This window comes from Populus alba, chromosome 10, assembly GCF_005239225.2.
Source record: "Populus alba chromosome 10, ASM523922v2, whole genome shotgun sequence".
NCBI classification, from domain to species: Eukaryota; Viridiplantae; Streptophyta; class Magnoliopsida; order Malpighiales; family Salicaceae; genus Populus; species Populus alba.
The window spans coordinates 9,865,171-9,878,568 of record NC_133293.1 but is presented as its reverse complement, the minus strand read 5'-3'; the positions used below and the strand labels follow the sequence as shown (position 1 = coordinate 9,878,568).

Here is a 13,398-nt window from a genome sequence, read left to right as displayed (position 1 = left end):
AAATCATTTTTAACAGCACACATACATCAAAACAATACAAAAACATTAAAAATATTAATTTTAAATAAAAAATTCTAAATTTATTAAACCTCTACTTAGTGCTAAATGGATCTGCGCGACACAATTGAGATAATCCTTGTTCAATCTAAAATTCCATCCACACTCCATCACTTCCTCTGTAGATTTGATGGAAAATTTAAATTTCCATCTATATTTGTTATACCAATAAATTAAATTTGCATCAAGTTCTTCTTTGGGATATATTACGGCTCAAATGAGGGTGGTTAAAATTTAATTTTTTTATTTAAAATTAATTTTTATATATTTCTAAATCATTTGATTTGATGTAATGATTTTAAAAATAAATTTAAAAAATAAAAAAATATTATATAAATATATTTATAAATAAAAAAAACACTTTAAAAAAAACAACCAGTATCGTACTGTAAAAACACGCCAATATTATTAAGAAAATGGGATAATGGTATTGTTTTTCATATCACGTTGAAGATCGTAAGACTTGAAGTCTACCTGTTTCTTCTCTTAAATATGAAATATGAATGTGCATAGAATTAATACAGAAATTGATACTAGAACAGAATAAAATAACGTGAAAATGGTGGTAATCTTCGTGAATTTGATATCTGGTTCCCGCAAATAGGGAGTTGGAAACTATAAAAACCAGAAAAGAAACAATTCTCGGTGCATCTCACTCAGACGAAGTTTTGCTCGCAAAGAACCTGCAATTCCAATGTTCTCTTGCTGCGAAGAAACAACAGTAGAGGAGGGTATATATGTGACTGTGTGGTGGGGTCGTTCATTACTATTTCCGCCATGGCCAAACATGAAAACGAAGCAGGTAATGAAATTATATCTTGAAAGAGGAAATATTTCGAAAGACTTTCAGGTTAGACTGGGTAACAAATTGTCCTCTAGTTAGTCAATGAACATTCCACGCGCTAAGAAAATCCTTAATTCAGACATTAACTTTTACTTCATGTCCTGCAAGTGGGATACAGGCCGATGAAAACTCTTCACTCTAGGCAAATTTGCGAAGCCAGGGAATCAGTAGCTTTGGAATTATATTGTTTGGAAATTGAAATAAAGACAATCGTTTAGGGTTTCTTTCGGATCATCTATTTTTTACTTATTGTGCGAAGTTCATTACCAGTGGGAGTTTAGATAAAAACCAAAACGTTTTAATAAGACAACGGTCAGGAAAATAAAGCTATAATACTTTAATATATGTAAGATTTAAATATTGTTTGAACTTTTTTAAAGTATTTTTGTTTAAAAATATATTAAAATAATGTGTACATAAATAACATTTGCATATTAAAATAATTAAAAATAACTCTAACAAAATATTAATTTATATTTTTTAAATGAAATATACTTTCTTTTAAGAAAAAAATACCGCATGTTTAAAGTTATAATCATGTTGTACTTATAACATATTAACAACAGGTGCTATAGAGTAATTTACTTCCGAATCAGAAAACATTATGAGGAAAGATAAAACACTCAGATGATATTATCAACAGATTAATTATTATTTTAGAAGTTGCATCTGTTTTCAAGTAAAACAAATCAAATCTACTAGACATTAATGCAGTGATTTTCTGGAAATAATCAATCATTCAAGTTCATTCCATGCGCTCTCCTTTGAAGCCAACTAAGTACATTTATTCCTTTTCATTTCACTGTACATCTAATCTGTAGCATTTATTGACCGCCGCTTGAAATTTTCAGAGTGTGTTTTTGAGAAAGGAAGATTTTATTTTAAAATAATATATATTTTTTTATTTTTACAAGTGTATTTTTGATACTTGCATACATTTAAAAACAAAAAAAAAATTAATTTAAAATAAAATAAAAAAAATCGGAATACCGCAATGGCTTATAGGGCCTTGGTACATACCGATATCCATAATATCAAATCAATGAGTCATTCACTTCCTTTAACTAAAAAGCTACTACATTTAATATCAATTAATTAATATAAAAAAATAAATATACCTAAACTTAAATTTTTAGATTTAGTTTTTAGAAATTATTAATTTTAGTTTTATAATTTTTAGAGCTATTGAAGATTTATATAATTGTTAATTTTAAGATCTATAAAATTAATTAAATATATATAAATTGAACTCGAATTATCTACTTTTAATCTAAAAATAAATTAATATAATAGTAAATTGAGTAACTTGTATCCCGATTGAAATTGAAATTGAAATTAGAATTAAACTTAATTCTTATCAAAATTTAATTATTTTTTATTTTACATTATTTTTTAAACATTTTTAAATATATATATATATATAAAAAAACACTTTAAAAAACAATTTCTGATCTTTTCATCACTTCATTTAAAGCGAAATTAATGTCAGTTCTCTGACACCTCCCTTATCCTAAGGTAAGAGAACGTGGAGAATCAGAATGGGCAATTTTGGTACTTAAATCAGCAATGTTGAGAAACTTTCAGATACCAAACCACACGAAGAAAGAAAAGCCATATCGTGGGGACTCGAGAGAAATGAAATCTGTCGCATCTCTCTACAGCGAAAGAGATCATGGATGAGAAAAGCAGAAGATTTCAGAGAACTTCTGGTTATAAGTGATCATGGCAAGATTGTCTAAGAGATCATGGTTATAAGATTGCATAGCAAGTGGGTGCCTATAACTTCCATGTTCCCTGCCAGCTCGTTTCCAAGTCTTCTAGTTATTAGTCTAGTTAGCTACATAATAGCATGGTGCAGACAGTGGTGGTTGTTTTCATTTGTACATATCTGCCCGTTCCTGAACTCTTTCATATGCGACCGCTGTTATTATTGTCTAATTCCTAGCTCTAGTAGTAGCACTACAATGAAGTGCATGGTAAGTACATAAAAACTAGGTTAGCTAAGAGATTAAGTATAATCTTTGTAATCACGTGACATGAAAAATATTACTCCCCGAAATCTTTTAACTCAGATATGTCGACTTCAATGACAGTAAAATATCTTAAAGTGTAATACAAATATAAGTGACAGGGAGAGAGAGAGAGAGAGAGAGAGAGAGCAAGAACTCCGGCGTTTCAACTTCTGTTCTTACAAAGAAACTTATCTTAATCATGCACAGCTTTTCTACTTAATTACAATATGTCTAATGATCAATAAACTTGCATCAATGCATGTTGGAAGAAAACAAAAAACAAGGAAATGAAAGGATCGTTAAAAAGAGAGACAGAGAGACAGAGAGGTATCCTGGCCTCTTGGTATAGCAACCTCACCTCTCCAGCAACTTACATTCCCAAAGCTCCCTGTCCAATGGCAAAATCATAATATAAGCACATGAAAGCACCCACCTCCATGGCCAGCCAATGGAAGCTAGAGTTACCAACATAGTAACATAGCAAGAGAGAAAGTCATTTCTTTTCACTGTATTTGCCTCTTGTACTCTCTTGGTTTTTTCTTTAAGGCATAAAAAGCTTGTTGCCACACTTGCATCTCCAGGCCTCTGGGTAATACTCTAATGGCATACGCCAACCACGTTGAATTGGCACGTGAACTGGTTCACATGGCGAGCACTTGTCGCACTTGGATCTACACGAAGGGGGCGAAGAACCTGGTCCACCGTGTCGCTTCTGAGTCAGAACTCGCGGAAATGCCCCTAACCCGCTTTGTTTTCCCTTATCTTCCCCTCCCTCTTGAAGCGATCCACTGCCTGTATATTAAAGAAAAAGGGTACCCAATTAGAGACCCAAGTAAATTACCATCAAGTTGTCGAAGTTAAGAAGTTGGATTTAGTGAGTGAGTGAGTGAGTGATATACTTACCTGGCTGGGAGAGTAGTACTGTTGTAGCTGAGGCAGAGAAAAATAAAAGAAAAGTAAAGGCAGTGAGTGTTGATAAGTGGTGACGGGGGCGTAGTAGGGACATCGCAGAGGGTGGAGTTGCTGCAAGTTAGAAAACAAGTGTGTGCGTGCGGGCGTGGGTATTGTGGGTAGCTGTGGAATTTTAAAGCTGAGAAAAAGGGCTGTAAAGAAGCAAAAGATTGAGAGAAAGGGATGGTGTTCTTGCAGAAAAAAATTGCGTGTAAGCTTGTGGGAGCGACTAGTCCAAGTCAAAGACATATACCAAAAAGACTAGAGAAAGTGAGAAACATTGTTCCATTGTTTGGCCAAAGGAAGTGTGTGGGGGTGAGAGTGGGGTCTGTAAGACCCTGAATGATGGTGACATGGCATTAGAATCCATGTTACCTTGTTTTATTTACATAAAATGCCACCAATCTGGGACTGGGTAAATTCATTAGGTATTGTATGACGACCCCCTGTGTATTATTGGTGCTGCCAAGTACCCAGTTTATCGAAAAATTCACTGTCCAACTCAAGTAATGAAGCAGGTGCTTAATAAATCAGGTGTTAGCTACTTTAGTTGATAAATTCATCAATACTTTAGTTGATATATATATATATATATATATACATATGTTAGTATCCGAATAAGTTTCTACATCACTCGATTACTTTACAAATCTTGAAGTTAACGAAAATATAAAACTTTAATAACTCTAAGATTTTTTGAGATTAAGTAATTTTTATAGAATACATTTTTTAATCTTGTATTTTTTTATATGAAGAAAATAACTATGATTTTCACACATTTACCAGTTTTCAATTTAAAAAAAAAAAATCCTAAATGGTAATAAGAGGAAAATGCTTTTGGTTTTCTATTGAAAAATAAAAAAACTAAAATAAAGAAAAAGATTGGACTTAGAAAATAGACAACATTTTTCGTACGTTACTCAATACACCTTTTTATCTTGTTGAATAATTCAGAATCTAATAAAACTTTTAATGAATGAGAAAATCTTACCAATAAAATTATTATGTATTGTTTTTCATGATTTGACCTAAATCTTGATTTCTTTACAGGAGAGGGGATAAAAATTATTTTTAATATTTTATTTAAAATTTTAAATTAAGATAATTCTTTGATATAATATAAAAAAAGTATTAATGAACTAATTATAAATTCAGATGTTATTATTTTCATTCTAAAAAATAAATTTTGTTCAAGTTTGATGACAGGAGAGTTGATCAAGATAAAGGAAGAGCAACTTGAACAAATCTATTATTTCAAATGATCGAAGGATTGAGCTTGGCTTGCTTATTTCATCCAAGTACGTAGATTCAATTTAGGCTTCTTGTCCGAATAAGACAAGGGAGCGTTCATCAAAACTTTTCTCCAAGACATAAAGTGCGAGGACAAAAGTAGAAGTAATATTTCCATAAGAAGGGGGTGCTCCGATTGAAACAACGCCACCCGTGTGGTTGCGTACCTGTGTAACCACGGGAAGTGCTGTCTCGTACGGGGAGAGCATCTCACCATCCCTGCGCCTTTGCCTGAAGATGTCAAAATCACATGTTATCTCGTAAAATACTTCGAGTAAACATACGCTTATCATCTAAAATTATATAAAAATAATAAAATCAAATTGAAATCATGTAAAATCAATTTATAAAATCATGATTTTATAATTTTACAATAATTCTAAATTTTTAAATTTTATCTTTCTTATATACCATTATGAGCCCAAAAAATAATTATATCCATGAATTTTTTTCTGATAAAAATATAATATTACTTAAACTCTTTCTAATAAATAAAAAATTATTTATTATGGGACATAACTTTAAAAATTTCTATTCTATAAGAATATTTATATGAACAAGAGTAACATGCCATATCATATGAAGTTTGGCTTGCCATGTATCTATATTTAAATATTATAATTTTTAAAACAAGTTTTCAATATTATGATTTCTTTATAAAAAATTATATAACTTAATTAAGATATGATTTAGCAAGGAATCAAACTTCAAGATTAAACAAATATCCTACTTTAACTTATTTGATTCATTAGTTTTAGCTCATGCGAAACCTACAATTTCTTATTGATATATTTGTTGAGATTCATAGTTTGCAACAAACAATATTTAAAATTTATAAAAGAATGATAATATCTAAAAAATATATAATAATATTTAAAAATGATGTATTATTCATCAAGATAAAAGAAATTAGATAAGTCAATCACTTTAAACTTTTTTTTCTTGGATCTTGTATATTAGTATTTTATCATATAAGAAAAAGTAAATAATATCTTTATTGATGAAATTATTTATTATTTATATATAAAAAAATATACTTATAATTTTTTGTGTTGCCTAAAAAAGCATTTTTGTGCTGAGAAGTGTAGACTCTCCCACTCCCCATTATTGAACCATCTCCATGATAAACCCTTTCTTTTCTCTCTCTGGAGAAGATATCGGTGGAAAGCATAAGAAGTACATGTAAGCTAGTAAATATGAATGGGGCCCATAGAGCAGAAGTGGGGTCCCAACAAACCACAACCAGCATGGCAAAACGTTTTTTGATGAAATTATTGTCGTGGTGAAATTATTGAGAAGGTAAGGTGAGGCCAGTTTGGATTATAAATGAACCCACCCCCATGATCTTTCTGTAAGTGCGGGCCTAAACCTAACAGTGGAGCTCTGGTACCTCCAGGGTCTCTCTCACTGATCAGTAATAAATGGGGGGTCTGTTCAGCAGCATCCAACGCATCCGGTCCTGGGAGGTTCTGAACTTTCAAGCAACAAATGCCAAGTTCAGGTTTCTGGTTCGGGTATTATAAGGCAAACTTACAAGGTTAACATACCAGATAATCTCCTGGGAAGCACTGAAGAAAACAGTAGCAAAACATGGGCTCATTTTAATTCACTTCTGCTTTTACGTGGAAGAAAAATTCAACAATTAGACAATTTAATTCATGGAATAGAATCTAGAGGCTACATCATAGGCCTGACGTTCGACCAAAGCAATCCAAGAACAACAAACCAGGCCTTCTTTAATGATATCGTGGACGCTCTCGCGGACTGTAGCTCGGGAACAGGTTGGTGTTGAGCAGTGGACCTACCACCGGGACAAATCTGGCAGCAAGCAACCGTTACCTTTTTAGATACGGGATTAGATAAATCGGGTTTAGAAAATGGAAAGGGACACTTCATACTCGGGCACTATGCAGTATCCATGCTATCATATTACAAAGGGATTCTGCAAATCCTTTTAGTCTGATTATCTGTGTATCTGTACAGTTCTGGGCAAGAATTGGAAGGTATTTCGGATGACGTGCTTTCATTTTCATTTTGGGCTCGTAGACGGTGGAGAACCACCATACAACTTCTTGAATCGCGGGCCTGTATCAAGGCCAGAATTTATTCGAAATCAACTTATTAGCCATCCTATGTGATCGCTCTGCTTTCCCGTATTTCTAGAGTGCCGGAGCCCGGGAGGTTGCACGATTCACGTCCACAGCATTTCAGGAGCATCGCAGTAACAGATAGTTCTCTGGGTATATGCTAAGTGACAGAAAGGTTCGATGGATAGCTAACATGGTTGATTGCTAGAGCCTCGACAGTACATCCTGGCTCAAATGGCGTGAGGATCGTAGTTTTTGGCCTGTGGTAACTCCTCGTGCTATGACCTGTCTTATTTAGATACAGGAACTTTGATTTCGATCAATACAAATGTGACGTGTCTTTCTTTGATGGTAGCTGTACACTAAAAGATGATGTTCTAATTTGAGAATTCAGACCCTTTTATTTTTGTGAGAGTACCATTTAACCCTAATTTAATTTATTTTTTTTAGGATTTACAATAATCTAGTGCCCTGCGTTTTTTAACAAAAAAGAAAAAACAAAACAAAACAACGGAATCGGAGGAAAACACAGCGGTCACTGGCAGGTTTAATACAGGCTTAGCATTTGAAGAAATTAATCAAGCAAGAGCCCAGCTCAAGGAAGATCCTGGATAAACTTACTCAAGGCATTCTAATTAATCAAGTTGAATTTTTGAAGAAATTGTTTTATTCGTACTCCTTTCAATTCAATAAACCAAATCAAAGCTTCAACAGGGCATGTGATTTTCTGTTATTGCTACGAAGTGTTCGTTTTCTTGTTTTTAAATTTTTTTTTTAGAAATATATTTAAAATATTTTTTTATTTTTTTTTTAATATGATACATTAAAAATAATATAAAAACACAAAAAATAAAATAACATACTCCTTCCAATTGTGTCTTTCATCTATTCATCTCCTTCCAATCCCATCCCGTTCCGTTTTCATAACTAAGTTTACTTACAACTGAGAAAGTAGTAAAGAAAACAGACTAGAGAGAGAGAGAGAAAGAAAGCACATAAAAGAAACATGGTTGCCCCGGCCAAGGTAAGCTGCTATCCTCACATCGTCTTCTTCTTCCTTCTTATAATCCATCTTTTTCTTTGGATTTTTTTTCCTGACAAAACTATGTATAGTTATATGGGTTTTTTTTATTATTTATTCTGAGAATTTACGAGATTGAGGTGATTTTGTGGTTTGTTCTATGTGGAAATTTATAGTTTCTTCGAATTTTTGTTATTAATGGGTGATGCGATACAATCAGCAGTCGTGTTGTCGTTAAGCTAGTGGAGACGGGTAAATGAGGAAGTTTCGATGGTTGATTCCATTGAGGGAGAGATTTTTATATGGGATTTTGTATCCCTTCCAGGTGCAGTGTTTGTAGCATGAAGTACTTGTTAATTCCATTCAAGCTATATATATTTTGAGAGACTCAGACTTTCCTCGTCCTGTGATGAGGATTCGATTGATTGGGACCAAATTCTTATGCTAATTGATTTTAATTAGTTGACCCAAGTCTTTTTGGTGGTTCATGGATACAACATTAATTAAACCAGCAGTTGGTTGTTGGCTTTGTATGTTAGTTGCCCATGGACGGAACCTTAGTACCCATGTATATCAGTGCATGGGTACTTCCTTGTCATTCATTAATCTACTGTGGAACGGAGACTCTAAGGTAGTGTTTATACTTGCATTGTCTGGTCTATACCAGAGTCTGTCAAGGTTCACCTCGTGACCTTGACAATGAGGTGCCTTTCCCCGCCGGCAACCATAGTTCCAGCCTCATTATCTTCCTCCTCCAGTACTTTGCCCTTTATTGCAGCAATTGAAAAGGAATAACTTGTGTTTTTTTAGAATCTTAACCAACTGCTGGAGCTTCCTCTCATTGACAAATAGGTTCTGTCTTATTTATTTTTGGATCTTTACTAATTTCTTCTTCTTTTCTAATGTAGTAACTTTCTTCAGAACTGATGCCAAATAAAAAAAATTCATAAGGTTGGTACATGCTGTAGGATCTTGATATCATGGTTGATAGATCGTATGCAAATTTTTGAACGCTTTGTCTGCGTGAAGTTATTCTCTTGTTTTTTAGACTCTGCTCTTAGTGACATTATATTGTTTGGATTTGTTGTTTTGGTTAGGGGTGGGTGATGAGTGGTTACCCACACTTACAGAAATGTTGAATCCTGGTTTTCTTAAAGGTGAAGATTATGGTTTCCTTTTTTTTCCCCTTAAAATGAATGTGTGGTAATAGTGCATCTTCTCTCCGCAGGATCCCAAAGAAGAAGTCATTCAAGCAATGGTACATGGATGATAGTGACGAAGACAAGGCTGCCTCATCACAGGGAGCCCAATGAATTTGTCTTTGGACCAACTTTCTGGTAGGAATTGCTTAAAAGTCAAAATTGAATGGGATTATCAAATTGTTAAGAGTCTGTAACTAGTATATCATTTGCAATTATGTCTTGCCTTTGGAGTACTTAGTTGGTGGCTTGATGCTGACGACTATGAAACAGATGAAGAGTTGAAGAAGATACGTGAAGAGCATGGATATTCCTGCGTGGTTTGTCATCTTAACTCAGCATGTTTATACAGATGGGCTGCTATAGTTCTGACTAGCTTATCATGTTATTCCTTCTATTCGAAGGCAGCAGTGTATCAATTACCTTAGAAACAACTGGAAAACAGTTCTTGACCTTTTTTTCTTTTTTTTTTGGCTGAGAAGTGGGAAACATTTTTGGTAACTTTGCACTGTTGAGTAAATGGATTTTTTTGTTGATGCAAGACATGAATCTGATTTAAAAGAAGATTATTTTAAAACAGTTCATCTGCTTTGAGTCTGGGGTCTCTTAAATCCTGTAGAATGTTGTTTGAGTAAAGAAGAAGAATTGTGTATCAAAAGTCATATCATTGTAAACATGACAATTAGAAATATTGCACACAAGGAACTATTTTAACTAAATATTTTTTTCTTCAGGACTTCTGTGAAGTTTTCCCAGAGAAGCTGCCTGATTATGAAGAGAAGATCAAAGACTTTTTTGAAGAACATTTTCACACTGATAAGGAGATTCGCCACTCTGTGGCTGGAAGTGGTAAGATTGGCTACCCCACCAACACACACTCTTTCTCACTTCGGCTATCAATTCAGGCCAGCTAACTTTCCCTACTTGGTGAAGGTTATTTCGATGTTAGGGATCATAATGATCGCTGGATTCGTGCTTGGGTGAAGAAAGGTGGAATGATTGTCTTACCTGCTGGAATTTATCAAGTGGTATATAACAAAAAATATGCAAGAGAGCTTGTTGTTCGTGGAAGAATGGGAAAAACTCCTCTGTTTCACCATCCCATTTCTTCGTGAAGTAGGCTTCAGTCGTAAAACTTCTACCCTCGCCCAATGGTCACAGCCAATGCTCATGTTGTTTCGTAGCTGCTTCATGTTTGCGGATGATTTGCAAAGGAATGATTATTCGGGCTTTTGGCTTTTGGCTTTAGATCAAATGCTAGGTACGAGGTTTTGGTAGTCCCATCTCCAAAAAGAAGACATGGCATGTAGCCGGTATGATTGCAACTCCAGTCCCGACATTTTCAGTGCTGCACCTTCTGTAGATTTCTTGTTCAGGGTATGTCTACCAAGGTAGCAATGCCGTTCTACTTCTATGAATGAGACCTTTAATATTCTCCCACAAGGCGAATGTCGGGTTTATTTTAATTCAAGCAGCATAGATCCTTGTAGGGAGTAGTGATGCTGTCAGATGGACGTGAAGAATCAAGCTCCAAGATGGCATTACGTTGTTACTTTTACAATGGTGCCCCTTCACCACTTCTTGCTGTTCGATATATAGCCTGGTTTGACATGGACTCAACCATGATACGTCATTAATTCTTTTTTCAATGCATGTAAAGTCTATTTTATATATTTTTAAAATCAAACAAACTAGCTTATTTACGAATTAATTTATATAAAGTTATTAAGATTTTGAAATAAAATATTTTATTTTGATAAAAATCCAAATCTACTCATTTATAAATAGTGTGAAACAAACCATTAGAGATTATAAAAAATATCAGCTGACAATACAGGTACGAACGCCTGAAAAACTAGCATTACCAAATTAAGATTTAAGAGTACAAATAACTGAAAAAGCCATCATTGAGAAAAACGCAAACAAAGAATCAGCAGGTGAAAAAACAACCGCCGAGAGGCACTGAAAACTAAAAAGAAAGGAAGCTCAGGCTGTTCAAAAACATTGCAAGAAAACAGCGAATGGCAAGAAGATTGTATATACAGATTGATTTCAGTTTAGTGAAGCCTGGGAAGCCTAAGAGAGCAATGGAGAGCAAGTTGAAATGCCAATCGAATTTCAACCAGAAACAGGAAAGAAGAAAGAGACCCAAGCACTTTATACAATATTTTACTATTGATTAGCTAAAATCCAACTGGTACAAGGCACAAATGACCACGGCCTGTATAATTGTCAGACTGTTTGGCACTGTTAAGATTGCGGTTGCAACCACCTCCAAAACCACCAGTGACGCCTGCTTTTTAAAAGACTGTAGGGTATATAAAAGTAAATTTTAAAAAAATATTATTTTAATATATTTTTAAAATAAAAAATATCTTAAAAAATAACAATTATTACAGTATAATACACTAAATTAACATAGCATACGGTCTGTAAAGCTGTAAATATCGAATTGACTGTAAAATATCGGTGCACAAGGAAGAAAGGGTATAAAAATATCGAATCAGTCCTGTCATTTACTTACTCTGCTAGCTCAGATAAATTGACTGTTTCTTGAACGTATAAACATGACAAGCAAATTTACTTGAACTGTTCCTTCTTATAAGGTTGTTTCTGGTTAAGATTGTCGAAAGTATGTTGAGAGAGTTAAAACCAAGTTACATTCATTCCCTCGGAAGAAATCGAGAGAGCTGATTCGAGATAAGAGGTGGATCTGCAATAATTCGATCCAAAAGTTACATTTGATTAGCCCCCCTCTCCACCCCAACCATCCTCTCCGACGTCAACCTCCTCCTCCTCCTTTTGTTTTTGTGGAAATCTACTTCAGATTTGGTCGTGTCGGGTTCATTCCACTTGTCTCTACATTCATCTTCCAGCCTCTCGAGAAAGAAACTGTTCGGTCTTACTCTACTCCAATTCGATAGTTTATTCCAAACTCTTGCATTTGTTTAATACCCTTTTCTCCATTGTTCCATCATCCTCCCGAGCGTTTACTGACACGTTAGCCCCCATAGGCCATAACGTGTTCTCTCGTGAATCGAACCACTTGTCAGCTAAGTTAGAAAATATCTTCTTGTACTTGTGCCTTGAATGATGCTGGATGGCCACCTATCCCACACCTGTCCATTAATTTAATTGAGGGGGGAACAAAAAGTGCATCTTCTAATTACCATGTGCTTAAAGAGTCCCTATTAAACCAAAATATCTCAACGAATCTCGTAGCATGGATGGATCGCATATGAAAGTGGCATGCTAATTATGTCTCACAACCTAATATGCTACTAAATAAGGTAATTTAGTGTTTCAATAATAATTAATTACATGTTGATGTTAATATTTTTTTTTATGGCTGATTGCAGAAAACCCAATATTTAAAAACAGTTTTTTTTGTATATATTTAAAAACACTTATATTATAAAGTTAATAATTCTTTAGTAATATATTAAAATAAAAGAGATAACGAGTTTTAAATTCTAAAAACAAAAATATTTATTTTTATTTTGTATAATAAATAATTTGGAAATTAAAGTATTGTGAACTCTTAACCTGAGTAATTCAAGGTGTATACACAACCCCAAATCTAAGAATATTGGGTTTGGTTATTCGTCAAATATATATTTATTTGAGCTCAGCATATAATTAAACATAATTAGTTATATTCTTCGTGTTTTTTTAAATAGAATTGAATAAATGAAGAAAATTTATTTTTTATAATGATAAAATTGATTTAATTACAATTTTACATTTTAAAATAAAAATTATAATTATATAAATTGGCAGCCTAATTTATTTAATAGATTTGTTAACTAACCAAATGTATCAAAGGTTCTAATAAAAAAAGTTAATTTTATTGAGAATTCAATCAATAGCAAGCAGGTCATGCATTCGATAGTTTCTTTAACTAAATGAATTTCAAATCACAGTTTCCTCTTCAATT

General features: G+C 33.5%; 1 protein-coding gene and 1 non-coding gene across 7 annotated transcripts; one reads left to right on the top strand and one right to left on the bottom strand.

Annotated features, from left to right (window-relative positions):
* Positions 1-3,069: 3,069 nt before the first annotated feature.
* LOC118061496 (uncharacterized) lies at positions 3,070-4,152 on the bottom strand. Its single transcript, XR_012170794.1, has 2 exons — positions 3,817-4,152; positions 3,070-3,705 (listed from the first exon to the last, which is right to left on the bottom strand). It is a non-coding gene; the product is annotated as an uncharacterized protein (transcript).
* A 3,957-nt stretch (positions 4,153-8,109) lies between these two features.
* LOC118061498 (acireductone dioxygenase 2) lies at positions 8,110-11,134 on the top strand. 6 transcript variants are annotated; one of them, XM_035074939.2, is made up of 7 exons: positions 8,110-8,265; positions 9,171-9,213; positions 9,360-9,419; positions 9,491-9,599; positions 9,703-9,781; positions 10,196-10,310; positions 10,395-11,134. In XM_035074939.2, the coding sequence occupies exons 3-7, from the start codon at positions 9,395-9,397 to the stop codon at positions 10,574-10,576; spliced, it is 510 nt and encodes a 169-aa protein (XP_034930830.1). In that variant the 5' UTR covers positions 8,110-8,265; positions 9,171-9,213; positions 9,360-9,394; the 3' UTR covers positions 10,577-11,134. The 6 variants fall into 6 exon arrangements, 5 of the variants coding, with proteins under 5 accessions (XP_034930830.1, XP_034930834.1, XP_073267684.1 ...); XM_035074943.2 differs by lacking the exon at positions 9,171-9,213; XM_073411583.1 differs by having other exon boundaries at positions 9,171-9,419.
* The last annotated feature ends 2,264 nt before the right edge of the window (positions 11,135-13,398 follow it).